At 42.5% G+C, this 26,290-nt stretch overlaps 1 protein-coding gene across 3 annotated transcripts in view; it reads left to right on the top strand.

The window, feature by feature from the left end:
- LOC121282637 (DENN domain-containing protein 2D-like) overlaps window positions 1–26,290 on the top strand; it is a 185,450-nt gene that overhangs the window by 19,052 nt on the left and 140,108 nt on the right. For all 3 annotated transcript variants that reach the window (XM_041196455.1, XM_041196453.1, XM_041196454.1), the window contains exons 2-3: window positions 2,724–2,857; window positions 18,369–18,517. In XM_041196455.1, coding sequence (XP_041052389.1) covers window positions 2,740–2,857; window positions 18,369–18,517 — 267 coding nt within the window. In that variant the 5' untranslated portion in view covers window positions 2,724–2,739. The remainder of the gene's footprint in view (window positions 1–2,723; window positions 2,858–18,368; window positions 18,518–26,290) is intronic.

Consider the following 26,290-nt stretch of genomic DNA (forward strand, 5'->3'; position numbering starts at 1 on the left):
CCACTGTACAGCCGATCAAGGCACTTTCGGGAGGGCCCATCATCCCATGAGGAACCACCAGGTAAAACCTTGGCGGTCACCCAGCAGGTTCCTGGGGTTGTGGGGGGTGTCTCCTTGATGGGTATTCCATGGCCCATGGACCTCTGGTGGCAATAGCCACCCCTGTTCCCAGCCAACATTGGTGCACCATGAATCCCACCACCATCCCCAGCCTATAGTGCCTACCTTCCTGGCTATTCCCTTTAGATACTTAATTGGCTGCAAGGGCGGCTGACTATTGAGATGCCCTCTCGCTGGTGATGCAGCCTCAGCAATGCCACCAGCAATAGTGCTGCCAAGCTTCCAGCTCTCTGATTGGCCCAGCAGCTCTTTGGGGCACTGGTAGTGGCATGTTAATTGGCTACCACCACCAGGGTCCCACTGCCTGCCAGAGCAGAGTTGGCTGGCTTGTGTCTTTGGCAGTGGAACTTCGACAATCAGCAGAAAATATCAGGTCAAAGTGTATTGGAGAGACAGAGTGAAGGAGATAAAAGAACGTATTGAATTGTAGTGCACAGATTGGTTGAGGCACTGAATGGGCAAGGGGAAGAGACATAGAATAGCTGTATTGGGCTGAAGAGGAGGCAGTGAGATCCTGCTGACTTGAAGGGAGCCGTGAACAGACAGTGAACACACCCAAATTTGATGGAACAAAATCCTTAAATTGAGAGAGAAAAAAATATTTGAGGTTTTCCAAAGATTGTGATTGATTGTGTTTCTTGCACATGTCCATGCTTGATACTAATTTCAGTGCCCAAAACTATATTGATTCACAGAGATTTTTGACGTTATTTGTGACTCTTTTTTTAAAGAAAGTTAATAATACAGGCTGTTGGCAATGTATATTGTGGATTGTTCCGCTAACTGAATACCAAACTAGAGATTTCCTCAGTCGATCAGACAAGCTATGTCACAAATCCACAGGCATTCAGCTGGCAGCAACGGGCAGTTCATGTGCAGCAAACTCGAGACTTCCTCGATGGGAGGGAAAATGCAATCAACTCCAACACTAACCCCCATATTCACCAGGTTCACAGATCAGTTGTCAAGAATTCAGCTACAGCAGCAGAGCATTTAAACTCAAAACCATCAAATCAAACAATTTACTTCACTGCAAACAACTTCCTGAATTACTTACAACACAGAACCATCATGCTAATCCTCTTTGTTTACTGTTCATCTTAAATCACTTTCATCATTATTTCTACAGGAACATTGGGACAGGAGGAGGCGATTCAGCCCCTCAAGCCTGTTCAACATGCAATTAGATCATGGCCCATATGTACTGTATCTTAATTATGTTTACCTCCTTAATTTTGCATCCCTTGCCTAACAAAAACCTATCAATTTTGGTCTTGAAATACTTTGAACCCTGGCTTTTGGGGAAGAGTGTTCCAGCATTCCAATATCCACTATTCCATTATGAAGAACTGCTTCCTGACATCACCCAGAACAGCCTATCTCGAATGTTCAAGTTCCGGCCCTTTATTCTGGACACCATCCACCAGAAAAAATAGTTTCTATTGACAGGATCATCTCACTTTATCATCTTAAAAAAACCTAAATTAGGACACCCTTTCATGTTTTATTCAAAAGATACAAATATCCTTTAATCCTGATGTCCTGAATTCCTATATAAACACTATAAGTACGACTAATTCCCAATATCGTATATTAGCACTATTCCCAATATCTGACACACATCATTTTTATTTCTGACACTGTTCCCATTATCCTATCCTGAATCCCAATCCCATTAAATCTTTGTCATCTGAGGTATGGGCACCTCCCACAACTCACCCACCGCTAGAAGACCTGTTTCGCTCTGCCCCCTCTTCCCACCCATGGGAGACCACTACCCCACTTCCACTCCTTGCTCCCTGGGAGGACCCTGCATCCCCCCCCTTGCCTCCCTCAACATCCTGGGAGGTCCCTGCCCCCTCCTACACCATCCACCTGGGAAACCTTATCCCCTCACCAACACCACACCCACTGCAGGGCCATGACTACTGCTTTGCCCTCACCTCACTGCTGGTGAACCCTTCCCCTCACCATGCCTGGGGCAGAATCGGCCCCCTCTGCCCTTCCACCCAGCCCCTGCAGGAACCTACTCATTGCCCCTCCACCCCCCAGCAGGATCATGCCCATCCGCACCCCTAACCTCTAACCCCTCGACCCCCCCCACCCCCCCCCCCCAACAGGGCCCTGCCCATTACCCCTACCCCTACCCACAGGCTCCCCCCATTCGTGCCCTGCCCTTCCACCTACCCCCTACCCCCCATCCCACCCCTCCCCTACCCACAGGGCCACCCCCTCCCCACTGCCCCCCTCCCCCCACCCAGAGAGGACCCTCCCCAGTTTGGGTTCTGCCGGGGTGGTGTTGGTTTTATTGTCCCTATCGGATCTCTGTGACCCGGGGGGCGGGTGGATGCTGATGGACTCCCCGCCTGTCCGCTCCCCGGGGCGGGGCTGCCGGTGAGAAGGAGCCGGAGCCCGGAAACAGGGAGCAGAGAGCCGGGGAGAGTCAGGTGAGGGGATCCGCGGTGGGGGGAGAGAGACAGAGAGGAGGCAGCGGGGGAGTCCGGGCACTAACTCCGGACTGGATCCGGTTCCTCTGCTCCCGATCTGCTGATGTTTCTTCGCGCTCCTGATCCCGGTTCACCCCTGTTTGTGTTGTTTTGCAGAGCCCGAGCTGGCGGCATGAGCGAGTTCACATCGTCTTTCCGGAGGAGCTTCAGGCGGCTCACCTGGCATGGGGGGCTTGGGCGCCCCAGAGCAGGGGGGACACTGGGGGCAAAAGGTCGGGGCACAGAGAAAGGTCAGTACATTATGTAGAGAGAGACTGAGTGGTCAGTGGAGTGGGATTGAGTGATCAACTGGGATTGAGTAAATCAATGGAGTGGGATTGAGTGATCATCTTGGATTGAATGATCAATGGAGCGGGATTGAGTGATCATCTGGGAATGAGTGGTCAGTACAGTGGGATTGGGATGATCTATTGAGTAGGATTAGAAGATCTATGAAGTGATATAGAATGGTGCATGGATTGCAATTGATTGTTCTGCAGAATAGGATGGGTTGGTGCATTGAGTGATCTGGAGAGCAGGTTGAGAGGCCTGTAGATTGAGATTAACAAATTTATGGAGTGTGATTCAGTGGTTTAATGTTTGCAATCAATGATTGCTGTGCAGAGAGCCAGAATAGTCTCAATGAATGGCCTTCTCCTGTGCCACAATTACTCTGTGACAAATGGTGCTTTGGTTCAAAGACAGCACTGACAGTGCAGCTGTCCCTCAGTACTGCACTGGAATGTCAAGTTTCTTTAAAGCATGCCATGAACCCATGACTTCTGTCTCAGAGGCAAGTATGCTACCCATTTAGTAAGGGTGACACCAGGAAGAAAATGAGAAGTGAAGCCCCTCAGCTCCCTCACACTGGTGTGTTGGTATCAGTGTCAGAGGTATACAGGGACCCCATGCTGTGCTGGAGTGTAGAGACCCTCACCACCTCACCCCATATTGTACCGAGGTGCACATGTTGACAACCAGTTGTGAGTATGGAAAGTCCCAGAGATTCCGCAATTTGGAACACCAGTGCTGGGAACATCCTTATTTATGACTGTGGAATGAATGATGCCAGAATACAGAAAGGTTGCTATAGCAATCTGATATTTTCCAGGAACGTGATGTCACTATTCCAACATGATCTTTTTGACCCTTATTTTTTGGCTGTACATAGACTGTCATTGCAGAGTGTGCATTTATCTATATATAGCAATGTAACAACAACTCTCAACTGCTCCTGCCCTATGGAGTTTTGATAAAGTAAATAAGGAGAAACTATTTCCACTGGCAGGAGGGTCAGTAATCAAGTTGTTCTGATCTAGATATGCTGCCTGAAAGGGTGATGGAAGCAGATTCAAAAAAGAAAAGACAGAAGTTAAATTTATACAGCCTTTCATGACTTCAGGATGTTCCAAAATGCTTCACAGTATTTTTGAAGTGTAGTCACTGTTGTAATGTGGGAAACATAGCAGCCAGTTTGTGCAAGGCAAGCTCCCACAAACAGAAGTGAAATAATTGACACATAATCTATTTTAGTGATTTGGATTGAGGGATAAATATTGACCAGGACACCTGGGATAATTCCCTTCTTCTGTGAATAGTGCCATGGGACTTTTATATTCATTTGAGAGGGCAAATGGAACCCTGGTCTAATATCTCACCCAAAAGACTACACCTCTGACAGTGCAGCACTCCTTCAGTATTGCACTAGCGTGTCAACCTGGATTATGGATTTAAACCCTTGAAGTTGAACCCACAACCTTCTTGCTCAGCACTACCACTAAGCCCCAGCAGACATCCACAGATTCAATAAAGTAACCCACTTGGTTGAAACTCAATCCACTACCTTAAAATCTTGCTTGACCAGCCTTATTGAATTTTTTGAGGAGGTAACAGAAAGAATAGACAATGGTAAGTGGTAGGTGCAATTTATCTGGATTTTTAAAAGACATTTGATAAAGTGCTGCATAATGTACCAATGGATAAGGTTAGAGAATGTGGAGTTAGGAGACAAGTGGGAGAATGGATTGCTGGCTGGCTTCAAGACAGAAAGCAGAGAGTGAGAGTTCAGAGTGTCAGAGGGTGGAAAGTGGAGTTCCACAAGGATTACTGCTGGGATCACTGCTGTTCACAATTTACATTAACAACTTGGACTTTGGAATCAAACATACAATTTCAAAATTTGTGGATGGCACCAAATTGGTGGGGGGGGGGATAGACAATGCTGAGGAGGATAGCAACAGATTACAGGAAGACATTAATAAACATGCAGAATGGGTAAATAATTGGCAAATGAAGTTTAACACAGGTAAATGTGAGGTAGTACATTTTGGTAGGAAGAATAGGGAGGTGATTTATTACTTGGAAAGAGCAAGTCTAGTTGGAATAGATAAAGGGATCTCAGAGTACAAATACATCAATCACTAAAAATTACACCACAGATTAGCAAGGCCATAAAAAGAACAAACCAAGCACTAGGTTTTATTTCTAGAGGGATAGAATTGAAATGTAGGGAAGTTATGCTAAACCTCAATGGAACCTTGGTTAGACCACACTTACAACACAGCATGCAATTCTGGTCGCCATATTAAAAGGTTATAGAGGCACTGAAGAAGTGCAGAGATGATGTCCAAGGATGATATCAGAAATGTGTGCGTTAACATATCAGGAAAGGGTCGACAGGCTGGGTCTCTTTTCTCTTGAAAAAAGGAGGCTGAGGGGTGACCTAAAATTATGAAAGGTTTTGATAGAGTGGATACAGAGAGAATGTTTCCTCTTGTGGAGATGAGCATAACTAGAGGTCGTCAATATAAGATAGCCACCAAGAAATCCAATAGGAGATTCAGAAAATACTGCTTGACCCAAACAGTGGTGATATTTTGGAACTCAATATCATAGGAAGTGATTGGAGTGAGTGGTATTGATGTATTTAAGGGGAAACTGGACAAGCATATTGGGGAGAAGGGAATAGAGGGCTATAATGGTAGATTTCAATGAGAAACAATAGGAGAGGTTAAAGTGGAGCATAAACACCAGCATGGACTAGCTGGGGAGAATGGCCTGTTTCTGTGCCGTTAATCCTATGTAAAAACCATTTCCTGCAAGTTCCCCTCCAAGCCACTCACCATCCTGACTTGGAACTATCTTGCGGTTCCTTCACTGTTACAATGTCAAAATCCTGGACCTCCCTCCCTAACACCATATGGACTGCAGCGGCTGAAGAAGGTAGCTCACCACCACCTTCTCAAGGGAAGTTAGGATGGGCAGCAAATGCTGGCCTAGCCAGCGACACTCACATCCCATAAAAAAAATGTCAAAATGAAATTAGATATATACTTGAAAAGAAAAAATTGCAGGGCTATGTGGAAAAAGGTGAGTGAGACTAATTGAATCTTTCTTTCAAGGAGCTGGCACAGGCTCAATGGGCTGAATTACTTCCTTCTGGGCTGTAACATCCTAAGATTTGATCTGTCAAGCTTCGTGCTCAAACTGTTCTTTTAAACTGACAAGTCCAGAGAAGAACAGCTTGTTCAGTGTGTGAAATGGGAATTTGGCATAAGTTTGGATGGATTTGCGTTCCCCACTCAAATGTCCTGAATGAAAGGAACAGTACCCCTGGGACATCATCTCCCTCTGGGCAGGAAAGAGGGGAGAATGCAGGTGTAAGGTCTGAGTGGCATACAGGGTTGAAACATTTATTTAGCTTAGAGGTTCTCCAGGCACATGACAGATTCAGACATGATGTCAAACTGAGCCCCTGTCTGCCTACTCAGATGGATGTAAAAGATCCCGCAGCATTATTTAAAGAATAACAGGCAAGGTCTCTCCAAAGCCCTAGCTGATATTTATTCCTCATCCAACATTGTTAAAATGGATGATCTGGTTATTATCATATTGCTCTGTGTGGGCCCTTCCAAAGCACAAACATTTCCTGCATTATAACAGTGTCCTTCAAAAGCGGAAAAGTCACCATAGAGATGTGAATCGAGTGACTCTGGAGACCCATGCAGAATATCTGGGCTTTGTGTTGCTATTGGTGAGACCACAGCCCCACTCAGTCACGTGCAACTTCCTTATCTGGACTGAATGCTCTCTTATCATTCAATGAGTAGCATGTTTTCCTCAATGTTCCAGCCTCCTCTCTGGAAGGGGCCTATATTTGTTGAGTTGAGTCTCCCAGGTGTTGACCACCTTCCTGTACCTCAGCCAAGTGGCCGTTCACCCAAAATCCAATCTTTAGCAGGTATCACTGGATAGCCCGATAGGAGGTAGCAGCCAGGCTGGGTTTTACCCCACCAAAACTTCTCCAGTTCAGGGGTTGTGAGGCCTATGGCCACTCCAGCTGATACCATTGACCAAGAGTTAGTACAGGACTTTCCACAGTGGCTCTCTTAGCTTAGTGCTGACATTTTACCTATGGGTCAGAAACTGTGGGTTCAAGTCCTACTCCAGAGATGAGCATATTATCCAGTACTGAGGGAGTGCTGCACTGTTGGATAAAACATTAAACTGGGGAGCATTTTCCCTCTCAGGTAGATGTTGAAGATGAGCAGGGGAGTTATCCTCGGTGTTTTGGTCAATATTTATCCCTTAACCAACATCACAAAAAAGATTGTGGCCATTGTCGTATTCCTGTTTGTGGGATCTTCCTGTGTGCAAATTTACAGCTTGGTTTCCTGTTCTGAAACGGTGTCCATACAATGAAAGCGTTTCATTGGTTGTAAAGCACTTTGGAAAGTCCTGAGATTGTGAAAGGTGCGATAGAAATGCAAGTCTTTTGGTTTTTTTCTAGATCTGTGTGACTCACATGAGGTGTGAGCATCGATGAACACAGGTGCTTAGGGAACTCCCAACGCTGTTCATAGTGCAGAATGGAAAATATCTCCACCTCCACCATAATTCCCCTAACAATCCCAACACTGCAAGGGAGTTGGCAAAGCAGAAAGGAAAGTGCAACAAATTTACAGCATTCTTTCCTCTGATTCAAACAAAAACTTGCTTTTATATAGCACATAGTAAAACTTCCCCATATGCCCAACAGAAAAGTATTTGAGCCAATTTTGACACCAAGCCACAAAAGGAGTTAATAGGACAGGTGACCAAAGGCTTGGTCAAAGAGGTTGGCTTAAGGAATGCCTTCAAGGAGGAGAGAGAGTTGGAGAGACTTAGAAGGAGGCCATTCAGCCCATCAAGACTGTGGCAGCTGTCTGCAGAGCAGTCCCGTCAGTCCCATTCACCCACTCTGGCCTCGTAGCTCTGCAAGTTTATTTCCCTCAAGTGTCCCGGAAATTTCCTTTTGGAATCATTGATCATCTCTGCTTCCCTAATAGCAGCAAGTTCCAGGTCATTAGCACTCACTGTGTAAAAAAAAATCTCCTCCTCATATCCCTCTGATCTCTTGCCCAAAACCTTAAATCTGTGTCCCCTTAGTCCTTGTACCATTAGCTAATGGGAACAGCTTTTCTTTGTCTACATTATCTAAAGGTGTACACAATCTTGTCCACCTCTATCAAAACTCCCCTCAATCTCCTTTGCTCCAAGGAGAACAACCCCAGCTTCTCCAACCTAATCTTGTAACCAAAACCCCTCATCCCTAGAACCATTCTGGCAAATCACCTCTGCACCTTCCCAAGGGCCATCACATCCTTCCTAAAGCAGAGTGGCCAGAACTTGATGCAATATTCTAGTTGTGGCCTAACCAGAGCTTCATAGAGGTTCAGCCTGACTTCTCTGTTTTTGTACTCAATAACTCTATTTATGAAACCCAAGATCTGATATTTTCTAGCTACTCTCTTAATATGTCCTGCTCCCTTCTAACATCAATGCACAAGGGCAATTAGGGATGGGCAATAAATACTGGCCTAGCCAGCGATGCCCACATCCCGTAAATGAATTTTTAAAAAATATCTCCCAGGTCCCTCTGTCCCTGCACACCCTTTAGAGCTGTGTCATTAGGTTTATGTAGTCTTTCCCTATCCCTTCAGTCAAAATGCATCACCTCACATATCTCTGTATTAAATTCCATCTGCCACTTGTTTTCCCATTCTGCTAGCCTATCTACGTGCTGTATCATCGTCACTGTGGCTATACCCCCAAGCTTGGTATTATTGGCAAATAAATTTCACTGTCAATAACCCAGTCAATTATACATATCAAAAAAATCAGTCCTCCTATCACTGACTCTCAGGGAGCCACACTGTCTACCATCCTTCAGTCTGAAAAATAACCATTCACTGTTTCTGTTCTTAAGCCAATTTTATACCCAAGCTGACATTAACCATCCTTTTCCATGAGCCTCAATTTTGTTAACCAGCCTTTTACGTGGTACTTTGTCAAACACTTTCTTAAAATACATGCAGACAACATCCACCACATTTCCCACCAACCTTTCCTTTCATTTAATCAAAAAATTCAATTTGTCAAACACAAATCTGCACTGGCTCTCCTTAGTTAACGCAAACTTCTCCAAACATCTGTTCATTTTTTCCCTGAAGATTGTTTCTAAATCCTTACCTACGTTTGACGTTAAACTGACCGGTCTGTGGTTACTAGAAAACTGTCCTTATACCCTTTCCTGAACAAGGGTATCTCATTTTCCACTTTCCAATCTCCCAACACCTCCCATGTATCTAGGGAAGATTGGGAGATTATTGTAAGCTCTTCTGCCGTCATCACCCCAACACCCCCACTTCTCTTAACACCCAGATGTGAATGCTCTGGATCAGACTTTTCCACTCTAAGCTCGACTATCCTTTCCAGTACATCCTGCAGTTTTCACCCCATCCATTATCTCTACCATCTCCACTTCTATCAATATTTTATCAGTATCTTCTTCCTCAGTAAACAATGATAAAATGAACTCATTCAGTATTCCAGCCTTCCCTGCGCCTCTAAGCACATATCACCTTCTTTGCCAGTAGTCACCCCAACCACCTCTCCTCTTACTGCCTGCTTCCTATTTGCACGCTGGTCAAATATTTTTGGGTTCCATTTTATGTTAACCGCCATTTCTTATTCACTTCCCTTCTCCAATTATTGTATCTGACCTGGTTCTTGCTTGAAGAAGTCATCTCACATGCATCATACCAAGTTTAAAAAATTTTAATCATATTCTCTATGCCCCTCGTCATACAAGGATCTGGTTCCCCTAGCTTTCACCTGTGACATTGCAGTTTTTGCTGTCGACCTTTAGTTCAATTTTACAATGGCGAGATCCCCTCCAAATCCATTGTAATTTGTCCTTTTCCAATTTAGAAGTCCACCGTTAGATTGTTCCTTGCTCTGCTTCATTACTAAGCTAAACCTTATGATACAATGATCACTCTTACCTAAGTATTCCCTCACAGACTTGACCACTTTGCCTACTCATTCCCCAACACCAGATCCTGCAATGCCTCCTTCCTAGTTGGATTGAGAACATACATTTCAGAAATTCATCCTCCCCCTTACTCTTCACTCTAACATTATCCCAATCGATAATTGACGAATGAAAGTTCCCCTATATCACTACTGAATAGTCCATCTCTGTGATTTCCCTGTAGATTTGCTCCTCTCTCACTCTCACTATTTGGAAGCCTAAAGAATACCCTCAGTTATGTGATCATACCTTTCTGCTTCTCAGCTCTAACTAAATGGATTCTGTCCTTGGCCCCTCAAGGACATCCCTTCTTTCCAACACAACAATGTCTTCCCTAATCAATACCGTTACCCTAACTCCCTGTTTTCCATCAATATCTTTTCTGAACACTTTATATCTTTAAATATTAAGCGCACAGTCCTCACCATTTTTAAGCCACATTTCTGTTATTGCCACTTCATCATATTCTCACATGGCCATTTGTGCTTGTAGCTCACCAACTTTATTCACCATACTTTGTGTGTTTACCTATATGTATTGTAAATCTATCTCTGCATCTCTCGGGATCCTTTTTAGTCTGCTCCTATATATGGTACTACTGCCTTGTCCAGTACCACCCAACACTCTCACTTTATGCATCTTTTTCCTCTTTTGCACTTCTGTATGCTGGTGCCCAACCCTCACCAATTTATTTTTAACCCTCCCCACCCACATGAGTCAACCTCCCCAAGATGGTATTGGTCCCAGTCCCATTGAGGTGCAACCCATTCCTTTTCAATAGGTGCTTTCTGCCCCAGATCTGGTCCCAATCACCCAAGAACTTGAGGCCCTCCCTCCTGCACCATGTCTCGAGCCACAAGTTGATCCTTGCTATCTTACAAGTTGTACTCTTGCTAGTGGTGGTACTGGGAGTAATCCAGAGATTCCTACCTTCGAGATCCCACCTTTCAATTTCCTCTCTAGCTGCTGAAAATCTGACCATTGGGCTCTTGGAGGCAACACACCATATGGGACTCACCATGACGGCTACGGAAACGCCTGTCTGTCTTTACTCTTAACTTTGGAATCCTTCTGGGTATCATCACCCCCAGCCTTACTGTATTACTGATTTTTACTGGGATTTGACAATTTTGAACTGGTTTTTCCTTCTGAGGAGGTTTGAAAGTGGCACATGCCCCAAAGTTCCCTGCACTTGCTGCATCTTCCTACATTTCCGGATGGCCTATCTACTGTGTGGAACTCTCTTTGCCTGTGGGCTGGCCACCTCCTGGAACATCAAGGAAACACTGCCGCCCTGATGTTCCACAGTGACTCCAGCTGCCCCAGCAGTTAGAAACCCTATGTTTGAGTTGAAACAGGTGGAGACATTTCCTATACATGTGGTCCTGCTTGTCCCACATGCTGTCTGATTGTAAACAATAGGTTTCAGCTGCCCATCCATCATACAAAGAAAATCAAAACCTTTGCTCCCTAATTTAGAATCTAGTTAGTACCTTGTTTAAAGTATTAATTTCAATTAATGTTTCAACCTGCTCTGTGCTGACACTCATTATACATTGTTTCTGTAGTGTAGTGGTTATCAAGTTCATCTTAAGTTTAAGAACCCCCTCATTATCCAATTTAATTAGAGGAAAATTAATTTCAGAATCCTCATTACTTCTTTCTCTTTATCTACCACCACTAACACTTCCTTTCAAAGTTTTTAAGCATACGTACATGACACACCCTCTGCTTTCTTCTATCTGGAGTATTTATTGAATGATTTACTTCATTAAGTTTCTTTTCAGACCCACTAAACCTTGCCTTTAATGAGTCATCCAGCATGGGTAACAGAACTAGCACTTTTTCTACAGCAACAAAATTCTGAGCCGAAGCTTCCTGTCTGCTTTCACTTTCATCACTTGCTGTGATATCTTTAAATGTTCCCTAGCTAACTCACGCACTCTGTCTAATCTCTCTCTGAAGTTTGATTTGTAATCTGGGAGAGTAGTTTCTGAATTTTGACCCACCAATTTCTCATAAATCAATTTCAGTGGTCCCCTTACCTCATGACCATAGACTAGTTTGAAAGGACTAAAACCAGTCAATGCATTAGGAGAAAAGCAAAATACTGTGGATGCTGGAAATCTGAAATAAAAACAGAAACGTCTTTAAAAACTCAGCATCTGTGGAGAGGAAAAAAAAGTTAACATTTTAAGTCCTTATGATTCTTCTTCAGATCTAAAAGGTGCATTAGGAGCATCACTAATAACAAATAACAAGAATGGAATTCCTCTATTCCAATCCTGTGGATAATCCTGACCATACACTCTCATCATAGTTTTTTTGGTTGGGCCCACCTTTCCAAAGCCCCATTGTGACTCAGGATGACTGTTGACTTAAATTGTTTTATCCCCAAACTGTTCATTACTTCCTTAAACAGCTGTGACACAAAATTTGAACCTTGATTGGATTGTATTTCTTGAGGTAAACCATATATTGTAAAAAATTTAGTTAACTCTTCACCAATCTTCTTTGTTGTAATGTTTTTCAAAGCTATTGCTTCAGGAAATTAGGTAGACACATCCATTATTGTCAATAAATACTGATTCCACTTTTAGTCTTGGGGATTAGTCCTACACAATCAATCATGACCGTAATAAAAGGTTCTTCAAATGCTGGAATTGGACTTAAAGGTGCTGGCTTAATCACTGCTTGTGGTTTCCCTATCACCTGACTTGTGTAACGTGTTTTACAGTATTTGACTACATAACTATGCAATCCAGGCCAATAAAAATGTTCCTGTATCTTCACCTGTGTCTTTCTCATTCCTAAATGACCCCTGTTGGAATTTCATGAGCTATCCTCAGAATTTTATTTCTATACCCTAATGGGATAACAATCTGATGTACCTCCTTCCAGCTTTTCATTTACTGAAACATTATACAGCCTCCATTTTCTCATTAAAGTATTATCCTTAAGGTAATAACATTCTAGAATACATTTTCCCTCTGTTTCTGACTAGGCTGTCTGATATAAATGTTGTATTTCCAAATCTTTCCTTCTGTAACTCCATTTGAGATAAACACGTCAGATGAATTGTCCTTTAGTCTTCCTGAACAATGTTATCAAACACAGTGTCAGCTAACTTAATTTTGACACCTTCTTCCTGCCTTTGAACTGCCTGTCCTTCCTGTTTTTCTTATTTTAACCTATCAGCCTGTGATCTCGTTATCACACAATTTGGAAACAATCCAACATGCTCTCTCTCTAACACTTTTGTTGATGGCACCTTACAGGTTGCTCAGTTACCATAGGCATCAACCACATTTGTGATCCAGCTATATCATTGCCCAGAATAAAGAGAACCCCTGCAATGGGTAATTTTTCCACCACTCCAACAGTCATTTTGCCTGTTTTCCACTTGCTCTTTAAATTTACCTTCCACAATGGAGTAGGTTTAGCATCTCCTTGAACCCCACTTATTATCACCTGTTCCTGTAATACACACACTGAACAACAAATATCACCATCTCACCACATTAAGGATTGACTCTTCTCTGTGTCTGTTAACATTTTAATACCTTTACCTACTCCACCCTGTACACACGAAAAGATTTTCCCTTCACATACAAAATCTTTAAACATTTCTGAAACCTGCTCCTTGAATTATTTTTGGTAAATTGTAAACACATTCCCACTTCTTTACCTTTCACTGATTCTCCCTGTTTCATCAGCACACAAACCACTGGTTTCTCCTGTGCCAGAACCTCAGAACCCACAGTACTTCTAAATCCAGTACCTTTCTGCGCCCCTATAATTCCTACAGATTTTCCCTACAATTTCCAGCATGTGTGTCCAACTTTATTACAATGAAAACACCTCAATTTTCATGTCACTTCTACTCTCACCACCGTCCTTCCTATTCTGAGAAAAAACATCCTGGGAATTTCCACCTATTCCCCTTCCCTGACTATCCACCTTGCTTTCACCTTCCCACTTTCTATCTTTTTCTGATTTAAAAGGGTGGCAAAAAGAAGGTTTAACTCCAAGAACTAACTCATAAACATCAGCTATCTCTGCTGCTTGTCTTACAGTTTGAACCTTCTGTTCCACTACATGTGTTCTAATTTCCGAAGGAATTGAATCTTTAAATTCTTACAAAAGAATTACTTCTTTAAGAGCTGCATATGTTGTCTTTATTTTTAATGCCCGTATCCACCGGTCAAAATTACTTTGTTTTACTCTTTAAAACTCAGTACGAGTTTGCCCAGGCTGTTTCCTCATTTTCCTAAATTTCTGCTTGTATACCTCAGGAACCAACTCATATGCACTCAAAATATCCCTTTGCACCACATCCTAATTCACTGACATTTCTTCTGACAGCGAAGCATAAACCTCGTGTTCTACCCACCAACCTGGATTGTAACAACAATGTCCGGTTTTCCTGTGGCCATTTCATCTGTTTGGCTAACTTCTCAAATGAAATAAAGAATGTTTCAACATTTTTTTTCTCAAACTCTAGAAGAGCTTGTACAAACTTAAACAACTCCCCGCTGGATTTTACGTTAAAGGTTTTTTCCTCATCAGAACTTTCCTCAGAATCTGAGCTCTCTTTTTTAACTTCCAGCCTTTTAAGCTGGTATGCCCTTTCTTCTTCCTTCTCTCTTTCCCTTGCCTCACTTTCTTTATCCTTTTCTCTTGCCTGGAATTCCAGTTCCAGATTCCTTTCTTTCTTTGGCCTTTCTGCTTGCTCCCTTTGAAATGCCCTTTCTTTATCTTTTTCTGCCCTTTCCTTTTCTGCTGCCTCTTGCACAAGTTTTTTCATTTCCTTTGCTTGTTCAAATTCAAGTTTCTTCATTTCTAACTGAACTCTCACTATCTCCAGCTGTCACTAGTGTCAGGTATCACTTCCAACTTTAAATGCTGTGCTATACCTTCAATTATATCTGCTGTCTTAGCCCCTGCAGGTAACCTCAATTGTAATTTATCCACCAATTCCATTAACTTAACTTTAGTTACCTTTTGTAAACCAGCCAAAGTTATAACTTCAACTCCCAGACAAGTATGAGAAACTGCCAAAGCCATATTGCAGTCTCACCACTTAAAAAAACCTCATACCAACTCCTGAATTCAAAGTGCTTCTCATACTTGTAACCTTAAGATTCACCAACCCCAAAAAAGTGAGTGAATTTCAAATATATTCCACAAAGAGCCCCAAATATGTTATGACACAGCAGATAGTAAATGCCGAGCTGTTCAAACCCCAGAGGGAAACTTGAAACAACTATCACAATTAATTTTTAATCTGTATAAATTTCGAGATGCTTGTCCTGAATTCAGTAGTAATAAGACCACCAAGTCTTATAGGTTTTTATAAAACCAGATTAAACATTTATTGATAAGAGACATGATTTTAAATACATACATAGATCTGCAAGTTACTATTATGATAACTTCTAAATCCCCTAATCAATCTAACTCTCAGTTACACTTTTGTTAAGGCAACAGTAAGACAGTCAGATTTTAAAAGACTCAGTCAAAGAAACATGATACCCTGAACAAGTCAACTTCTGAGCGAGTTTTCTTAACTTCAGTCCATGGAGATGGCAGCTTGAGGCATAGATGCTGAAGGCTTTTCATACTTGTAAGATCTTACAAATGCCTTCCCTTACACACAGCCTTCACTCCTTCTTTATACATATTGTCCTCTTTGAATGCAATTACCCATTGTTTCACTATGGACTTTATTTCCTTGATAATAAAGCCCTAAGTTTTACCAGTAAACTTTGGGAAAAATAAACACATTGTTTCTGAACTTCATCTAGCGAGGTGACACATTTCACCCCTCCTTTGAAAACAGTCTGGCCTGGTTTATTTCAAAGTGCAAATGTTCCCTTGACACCTATGTTTCTAAACTTCCCCATGTTTATCTAATTAACATTGCAATCCTACCCTCTCTTAGATCAAACCACCCAGACTAGCTGACTCTAAATTAATTAAATCGCACACACACACATAGACACATCCCACTATTACTCTATTTTACAATAAATTCCAATAATATTATGAAAATTATTATATCTTTTCGACAGTGACGTCACTGCCTGCCCTCTTCCCACCTCCACCCCGGAAGCACTGAGCTTTCCAATGAGTATTTCACACTGGCTGGTCGTTAATTGGCCAGCCAGCGTGAAATCACGGTCGGGGGCCGATCGTGGTCAGTGATCCATTTGCGGACCACTCTCGGGCCCGCTGATCACACACGCCTGCCAAGCGAAAAATTCAGGCCTATGACTTAAGTTACTTCTAGGACTGAATTTTTAAAAAATTTCACAGTTTAGACCAATGCCCTAGTTTGGAGGGAGAAAGAGATCAGACAAAAAGAGATACTCACCAATGAGTCACTTAGCTGCTTTCCTGTAATGCTAGGCTTTGATTTTTCCAAATGCAGTCCGTCCTCTGTCACCATCCACTCGGGCCCCATTCCTCCTGGTCTCAGGCCTGCTCCAGGCTGCTGCTCTTTTATCCATTCCGGGCTCATACAGTTCCCACTCCTCCTGGTTTGGGGAGGGAATTTCAGACTTGGGACCCAGGCAGTAGATGCCACAGTTTGCAATTCTGGAGCAATGAAAGTTGGTGATGTGCATGAGTCCAGAATTGGAGGAATGCAGCTCTCTCCCTGAAGGTTGTAGTGATGGGAAGGGGGCGGGGACGGCAGCAGACCGTGGAGGACTTTGTAAACAAGAATGAAAATTTTATGTTCAAGGCATTGCAGCATGAGGAGCAAATGTAGGTCAGCAAGTAGAGGAATGATGGATGAACAGTGTGATGTAAAATATGAGCAGTAGAGCTTCATTTCCAAGGACAATGACCCATGGTGGTTATTCGTGGATGTGTTGCACAGTCCATGAGCCAATCTGCTCCCACTTTGTATGCTGAGCCCAGACCAATGAACATGAGGATGCAGCCTCAGCAATACTCATCCATATTTTGATCTCCCACACCAGCTTCTCTCTGATTGAGACTGCCAATTTAACATTGAATTCTGGATCATCTTACCCTGTCATCCTGTTTTCATTCTGGATTTTTGCTGTAATCGATCTCATTCCATCGCTCAGCCAATAGAAAGAGAGAGAGAGAGAGATTCCTGTGTTCCATGCGGGCTGGATTTGAAGTGTGTTTAGCAATTCAGCATCAGTTCCATTTGTAACTGAATATTAAGACTTCAGTAAAGGAATCTAAAAAAAACATTCCTATCAAATCCATTAAAAGGCAGCCGGAGTGTAACGGACTGTGGCTGCATCTTTCTGACTTGGGACTGAGCTGCTAACATCAACTTTCAGCTCTTTTACTCTTGCCCTGTACTGCCCTATACCCCAGAGCCTTAATCAAAATATCCCAGTTTCCCAGCGCCCTGGATAACAGCGTTCACCAGTGCCGGGTCACAATCAGTTTATGAATCAGGAGAGAGGAGGAGTACTTCTTTGTTAATGTGGGAAAGCCCCAAACCTTCTATACATATAAGAGGAACAGATTCAACAAGTCATCTTTGACGGTGAGAGACGGAGCAGGGTTAGAGATCAGTGACTGTCAGACACGGAACAGGGTGAGAGATCAGTGACTGTCAGACACGGAGCAGGGTTAGAGATCAGTGACTGTCAGACACGGAACAGGGTTAGAGATCAATGTCAGACACGGAACAGGGTGAGAGATCAGTGACTGTCAGACACGGAGCAGCGTTAGAGATCAGTGACTCAGACACGGAGCAGGGTTAGAGATCAGTGACTGTCAGACACGGAATAGGGTGAGAGATCAGTGACTGTCAGACACGGAACAGGGTTAGAGATCAGTGACTGTCAGACACGGAGCAGGGTTAGAGATCAGTGACTGTCAGACACGGAGCAGGGTTAGAGATCAGTGACTGTCAGACACGGAACAGGGTTAGAGATCAGTGACTGTCAGACACGGAGCAGGGTTAGAGATCAGTGACTGTCAGACACGGAACAGGGTTAGAGATCAGTGACTGTCAGACACGGAACGGGGTTAGAGATCAGTGACTGTCAGACACGGAACAGGGTTAGAGATCAGTGACTGTCAGACACGGAGCAGGGTTAGAGATCAGTGACTGTCAGACACGGAACAGGGTTAGAGATCAGTGTCAGACACGGAACAGGGTGAGAGATCAGTGTCAGACACGGAACAGGGTGAGAGATCAGTGTCAGACACGGAACAGGGTGAGAGATCAGTGTCAGACACGGAACAGGGTGAGAGATCAGTGTCAGACACGGAACAGGGTGAGAGATCAGTGACTGTCAGACATGGAGCAGGAGAGAAGATCACTGACAATATAAACAGGATGTTGAGATCAACCAGATGGAATTTAAGACCGAAAGTCAGAAATTGCGTATCCTGTATTTCTAAAACAGGCATCGAGAGAAGCATTTCAGTTGAAGAGAAGACGCCAGAACAAGATGTGTCCCGATATTCAGCACAGTTCTTTGAATATCTGGTGGTTGTTTCTCTAAAGAAGTCCAGTGCAACATACGAGCCACAGATAACCTACCAATTTCCGAAGGTGAGTGAATAATTGTCTTAGTCCTTCATTGTGCGAGAACCTGTCCGTCTGCCTGTACCTTGTGGTAGGAAGTAAGAGATATCATTGAGTAATGCACTTAGTGAAGATCGACAGAGAACTTCGTCATGGTTGTCAATTCCTAATTAATCCATTTCATCCTAGAGGAATGGTAGAACATCATACAGTGCCAGTTTTAGATGGTCAGTCTGTGTTTCAGACATCCTGATTTAGTGTGTTTAAAGTTTACCTCTGGGATTTTTAAATAACTCCACTTTACCAACAGCATCGGCCATAACATGTTGTTTTTGGTGCCTAGGTTGATGCCAGGTGGTCCGTCTGGTTTCATTCCTTTTAGACATTTTAGTAGTTTGATACAACTGAGTGGCTTGCTAGGCCATTTCAGAGGGCATTTAAGAGTCAACCACATTGCTGTGGGCCTGGAGTCACATGTAGGCCAGACAGGGGGAGGTGGTTTGGTAGTGCTATTGTCACTGGACTAGTAATGCAGAGACCCAGGGCAGGACTTTTGGGTTGTTGGGCGTGCGCAGCAGGCAGGCTCAGGTTCCCCGTTCCAGTCCACTGCCCGCAAATCCCCCTGACCGTGATCTCACGCTGGCTGGCTAATTAACAGGCAGCCAGTATGAAAGGTGCACTGAAAGGCTCAGCGCTGCTGGGGTGGAGGCAGGAAGAGGGTGAGCGCAAAAGTGTACACATACGCGTGGTGAAGAGCGCATACTGAAAGCTCCCTGAAGGCAGGGAGCTGCCTTAGGGAGCTGAACTACTTTAAATTGCAAAATAAAGGTTTTTAAAATCTGAAAAAAATGTTCCGACATGGGACTACCTCAAATAACACGGACGTAATACAAATTCTGCCCAAAAATGTATATTTATTTTTTATTTAATTATGGAAACCTCATCCCGCCCGTGGATGAGGTTTGCTAAAAATTCAAAAGGCTGCTTGGCTAATTTGCCCACCCGCCAAATGTAAGGTTGTATGGGCAGTGAAAAATAGGTTTAAATTAATTGATTAAGGGCCTTAATAGGTCTCTTAATTGTCGGTGGGTGTGCTGCCGACTCTCTCGTGTGCCTGCTAACTGAAAAATTGTGCGAGTGCACAATGACATTGGGACACTCGCCCAAGGCGCCCGCCTGTGGGATGTAAAATCATGCCCCTAGTATTATTCTCTGGGGAGCTGGGTTCAAACCCGACCATGATGGTGGAATTTGAATTCAGTTAAAATCTGGAATTAAGAGTCTAATGATGACAATGAAACCATTGTTGATTGTCGTAAAAACCCATCTGGTTCACTAATGCCCTTTAGGGAAGGAAATCTGCCGTCCTCACCTGGTCTGGCCTACATGTGACTCCAGGCCCACAGCAATGTGGTTGACTCTTAAATGGCCTAGCAAGCCACTCAGTTGTATCAAACCACTAAAATGTCTAAAAGGAATGAAACCAGACGGACCACCTGGCATCAACCTAGGCACCAAAAACAACATGTTATGGCCGATGCTGTTGGTAAAGTGGAGTTATTTAAAAATCCCAGAGGTAAACTTTAAACAACTGTCATAACCTATAATTTTAAGTGTTATGTTTGAGATGCAACCTTAAATTCAGGAATCAGACGATCAGTTCTTGAGGCTTTACATTAAACTAAATGAAACACTTTATTAATTTACACAGGTTAAAATATATGTACACATAGCTACAAATTACTACTATAATAACTTTTAACAAATTCCCAAAATAATTTCCATTAAGGCAACAGCAACTCATAGACTTAACCAAACACCAGGCAAAGCATTTTCACATTACAAATTCAAAATGAGGTTCTTTTCACTGTGGAGCCAGTTGGCGGCTTGCAGCTGCCTTTTGATCTTACATTGCCTCTGCCTGCACACCCGAAAATTACTGAACTTTTACCTACCACCACTGATTGAATTCAAATTCTCATTGTCTCACCAGTCTCTTTGAACTTTACCTTTTACCAGTGAAATCCCATTCACTGTACCAATTTTATTAGTAATATAAACATTTTGCTTAGTAGCTGTTAGAAAGGCAGCAAGTTTTCACCCACTTCTTGAATGCTCTGTTCAAAAAATGCAAATGCACGCTATCTCTCTTACATATCAAAACTAGCACATACCAAAGCATCCAGACTAGCTGGCTTCAATCCAATTAAGACACATCCATAGACTAACCTTTATTTTAAAAGAAAAATATTTTCCAAAACATTAAAAACATTAATAATTTCATGACATCCCTTCCTTATCAAAAAATAAACCATCATAATTCTAAATGACCACTTCATTTTAATAACCCATCTTGCACTATCTCCTATACTCATGACACTATTACATAAATATATATGCAAGTCCTTGGTGTCAACAGAAATTGCTCCAGTTCTGTGCCCAGGTTTTTTTTTTAAATGTCCCATTTTCCTTTAAGCTTCAAACTCTTGATAATGTATCTGCGAACAGATTTTCTCTTCCAGCAATATGTATAATATGTAGATTAAATGGTTGTACTAATAGACTCCATCTGAAAAACCTTGCACTTTTGTTTTGAAATTTGTCCAAAAACTTCAAAGAATTATGATCTGTATAAACAATTGTTTCTGATGAATTGTTTGCAACATAAATTTCAAAATGCTGCAATGCTAACGCTCAGATGCTCAAAGTCTCTTTCTCAATCGTTGAATATCTTCTCTGATCTACATTCAGTTTCCAGGAAAAATACACTATTGGTTTTTCAATTCCAGTGTCAGCTTCTTGTAATAGTACAGCCCCAATGCCTAAATCACTTGCGTCAAAAGCCAATGTGAATTGCTTGGCATAATTGGGTACTGCCAATACTGGTGTCCTAGTTAATACAGTTTTCAAACTAACAAATGACGTCTGACACTCCAGTGTCCATTGAAACTTCTTGTTTGTTTTTAATAATTCAGTCAGTGGAGAAACCACTTGTCTAAAGTTTGGTACAAATTTCTGGTAAAACCCACTCATGCCCAGAAATCTCAAAGCTTCTCATTTTGCTGTAGGCACTGGGAAATCCACAATAGCCTTGACTTTTGCATCTATGCAAAGTATGATGTCACTGCTGTCACAGAGACATGGTTGAGAGAGGGGCAGGATTTGCAGCTCAATATTCCAGGATATAGGATCTTCAGTTGAGACAGGGAAGTAGGTAAAAGAGGAGGGGGTATCACAATATTGATCAAGGAATCAATTACAGCAGTAAGGAGGGATGACATCTTAGAAGGCTCCTCAAACGAAGCCATATGGGTAGAACTGAAAAACAAAAAGGGAGCAATCACATTGCTGGGAGTGTACAATAGGCCCCCAAACAGTCAGAGAGAAATAGAAGAGCAGATGTGTAGGCAAATTTCAGAGAAGTGTAAAAGTAATAGGGTAGTAATAGTGGGGGATTTCAACTTCCCCAACATTAACTGGGTTAGTCACAGTGTGATAGGTTTAGAGGGAGCAGAATTCTTAAAATGCATCCAGGAGAGCTTTTTAAGCCAGGACGTAGGGGGCAGTCCTGGACTTAATTTTAGGGAATGAAGCCGGGCAAGCGGTAGAGGTATCAATGGGGGAGCATTTTGCAGATAGTGATCATAACTTCGTTAGATTCAAGGTTGTTATGGAAAAGGACAAGGATGGGCCAGAAATCAGAGTTCTAAGTTAGGGGAAGACCAATTTTATTAAGGTCAGATATGATTTGGCCAGAGTGGACTGCGAGCAGCTAATTTAGGTAAATCTGTGTCAGAGCAGTGGGACTCATTCAAGAAGGAAATAGGGAGAGTACAAGACCAACATATTGCAGTGAAGACAAAAGATGGGACCAACAAATCCAGGGAACCCTGGATGTTGAGGGATATACAGGATTGGGTAAAGAGATAAAAGGAGGCTTATGGCAGAAACCGAGGGCTCAAAACAGCGGAAGCCTGAGAGGAGTATAGAATGTGTAGGGGGAAACTTAAAAAGGAAATTAGGAGAGCAAAAAGGTGGCATGACAAAACATTGGCAGGTAAAATAAAGGAAATTCTAAAGTTATTTTACAAGTACATTAAGAGTAAGAGAGTAACTAGGGGAAGAGTAGGGCCCATTAAGGACCACAGTGATAATTTGTGTGTGGAGCCCGAAGATGTAAGTAGGGTTCTAAATGAATACTTTTTGTTGGTGTTCACAAGTGAGAGGGATGACATGGGTATGGAAATCAGGCTGAAGGACTGTGATATAATTCAAGAAATTAGCTTAGAAAGGGAGGAGGCTCTAAGTGGTCTGGGAGGCTTAAAAGTAAATAAATCTCCGGGCCCGGATAAAATGTATCACAGGCTGTTGAGTGAGGCAAGGGAAGAGATAGCAGGGGCACTGGCAATAATTTTCAATACCCCTCTGGCCACAGGAGAGGTGCCAGAGGACTGGAGGACAGCCAGTGTGGTACTGTTATTCAAGAAGGGAGGAAGGGATAAATCAGGGAACTACAGACCAGTCAGTCCAATCTCAGTGGTGGGAAAACTAATCTACATTTGGAGAGGCAGGGATTAATCAAGGACAGTCAGCATGGTTTTGTTAAGGGGAGGTCATATCTGACCAATTTGAATTTTCCAAAGAGGTGACCAGGTGTGTAGATGAGGGCAATGCATTTGACATGGTCTACTTGGACTTCAGCAAGGCTTTTGATAAGGTCCCACATAGGAGACTGATAATGAATGTAAGAGCCTATGGGATCCAAGACAATTTGGCAAATTGGATCCAGAATTGGCTGAGTGGCAGGAAGCAGAGAGTGATGGTCTAGGGGTGTTTCTGTGACTGGATGTCTGTGTCCAGTGGGGTTCCACACAGGGATCGGTGTTGGGTCCCTTGCTTTTTGTCGTATGTATAAACAATTTAGACTTGAATGTAGGAGGGTTGATCAGGAAGTTCCCGGATTGGTGGGGTGGTAAATAGTGAGGAGGATAGCCTTAGATTACAGGAGGATATACACAGGCTGGTCAGATGAGCTGATCAGTGGTAAATGAAATTTAATCTGGATAATTGTGAGGTGATGCACTTGGGCAGGGCAAACAAGGTACGGGAATACACGATGAACGGTAGGAACCTGGGAAGCACCGAGGATCAGAGGGATCTTGGTGTACATGTCCACCGGTTCCTTAAGGTAGTGGGACATGTAGATAAGGTGGGTAATAAGGCACAAGGGATACTTGCCTTTATTAGACGAGGCATAGAATATAAAAGCAGGGAGGTTATGCTGGAACTGTGTAAAACACTAGTTAGACCACGGCTAGAGTATTGCGTGCAGTTCTGGAATCCGCATTATAGGAAGGATGTGATTGCACTAGAGAGATTGCAGAGGAGGTTTACCAGGATGTTGCCTGGACTGGAGAGTTTTAGTTATGAGGAGAGATTGGATAGACTGGGATTATTTTCTGTGGAGCAGAGGAGATTGAGGGGGGACATGATTGAGATGTATAAAATTATGAGGGACATAGGTAGGGTAGACAGGAAGGAACTTTTCCCCTTGGTGGAGGGATCAATAACCAGGGGGCTTAGATTTAAGGTAAGGGACAGGAGGTTTAGAGGGGATGTGAGGAAGAATCTTTTCACCCAGAGTGTAGTGGTTATCTGGAACTCACTGCCTGAAAGGGTGGTAGAGGCAGAAACCCTCATAACATTTAAGAAGTATTTGGATGTGCACTTGCGATGCCATGGCATACAAGTCTATGGGCCTAGTGTTGGAAAATGGGATTAGAATAGTTAGGTGCTTGTTTGACCAGCACAGACTCGATGGGCCGAAGGGCCTTCTTCTGTATTGTAGACTATGACCCTATAACTATCTATGACTCTATGACTATCTCTCGGAGCCACCTTACATGTCCAATGGTGTGGCCTAGAAACATAACTTGCGCTTTTGCAAATTCACTTTTAGTCAAGTTCATCACCAAATTAGCTTCTTGTAGTCGAGTAAATAATTCTTCCAGATGCTGTAAATGCTCCTCCCACATCTGACTGAAAACAATTAGATCACCAATATAAATCGCATTCACTTTTCAATAGTCCACACACAGTCTTTGTGTTCCATCCAGTTTCGGTACCAGTACAATAGGCGAACTCCAGTTACTGCAACTAGACTCAATGATAACATTTTGAAGCATGAAGTCAATTTGTTTTTGTACTTGTGATAACTTTGCCAGATTTAATCTATAAGGTTGTTGCCTCAATGAAGATGATATTTCTATACAAACATCATGTAAAGCTAAATGTGTTTTTCCCAGTTTATTTCCACAAATAGGTTTCTGTGACTGCAATAGCTTTTCCAAAGCACTTTGACCTTGCTTGGAAGGTAACTCAATATTTCATTTAAATTTTCAAGCACCCCCTCATTATCCAATTTGATTAGAGGAAAATCAATTTCAGAGTCCTGCATTTCTACCTCTTTCTCATCATCCACCACCACTAACTCCTCTTTTTGTTCCTCTTTCTTGTCAAAGTACTTTTCAAGCATATTTACATGACACACCGTCTGCTTCTTTCTGCTATCTGGAATATTTATTAAATAATTTACTTCACTCAATTTCTTTTCAGTCCTGTAAGGCCCACTAAATCTTGCATTTAATGAATCCCCTAGTACTGGTAACAAACTAATACTTTCCCTCCAGTAACAAAAATGCGACTTTTAGCCTCCTTATCTGCTTTCACTTTAATCACTTGTTGTGATATCTTTAAATGTCCCTAGCCAACTGACATGCTTTGCTCAATCGTTCCCTGAAATTTGATACGTAACCCAGGAAAGTAGTTTCTGAATTTCGACCCATCAATTTCTCATGAATCAATCTCAGTGGCCCCCTTACCTCATGACCATAAACTAGTTCAAAAGGGCTAAAACCAGTCGATGCATTAGTAGCGTCTCTAATAGCAAATAATAAACATGGAATTCTTGTATCCCAATCCTGTGCATAATCCTGACAGTATGCTCTCATCATAGTTTTTAAAGTTTAATGCCATCTTTCCAAAGCTCCTTGTGACTCTGGATGGTAAACTGTTTTGTCCCTGAACTGTTCATTTCTTCCTTAAACAGCTGCGACCATGAAATTTGACCCCTGATCTGATTGTATTTCTTTAGGTACAACATTTATTGTTAAAAAATTAATTAACTTCTCCACAATCTTCTTAGTTCTAATATTTCTTAAAGGTATCGCTTCAGGAAACCTGGTAAACACACCCGTTATTGTGAATAAGTACTGATTTCCATTTTTAGTCTTAGGGAGGGGTCCTACACAATCATGACCCTGGTAAAAGGTTCTTCAAATGCTAGTGTTGGAATTAAAGGCACAGGCTTAATCACTGCTTGTGCTTTTCCTGTTACTTGACATATATGACAGGTTCTGTTGAATTTGACTATATCCCTATGCAATCCTGGTCAAAAAAATTCCTCTGTATCTTTTCCCAATTCCTAAATGTCCCCCCACTGGAATTTCATGAGCAATCCTCAGAATCTAATTTCTATACCCTAATGGGATAACAATCTGATGCACCTCCCTCCAGCTTTCATTTGCTGAGATGTAATCCGATCACCACTTTCTCATTAATATATTCCCTCGAAGATAATAACATACTGGAATACATTTTGCTTCGGTTTCTGAATAAGCTTTCTGATATAACTGTTTTAACTGTAAATCATTTTCCTGTATCTCCACTAACCTCTGAATTAAATACTTAAGCTGAACTCTCCTGCACTCCTTCCTCCTGAACAATGTTATCAAAAACATT

Source organism: Carcharodon carcharias, chromosome 9 (genome assembly GCF_017639515.1).
Source record: "Carcharodon carcharias isolate sCarCar2 chromosome 9, sCarCar2.pri, whole genome shotgun sequence".
Taxonomy (NCBI): Eukaryota; Metazoa; Chordata; class Chondrichthyes; order Lamniformes; family Lamnidae; genus Carcharodon; species Carcharodon carcharias.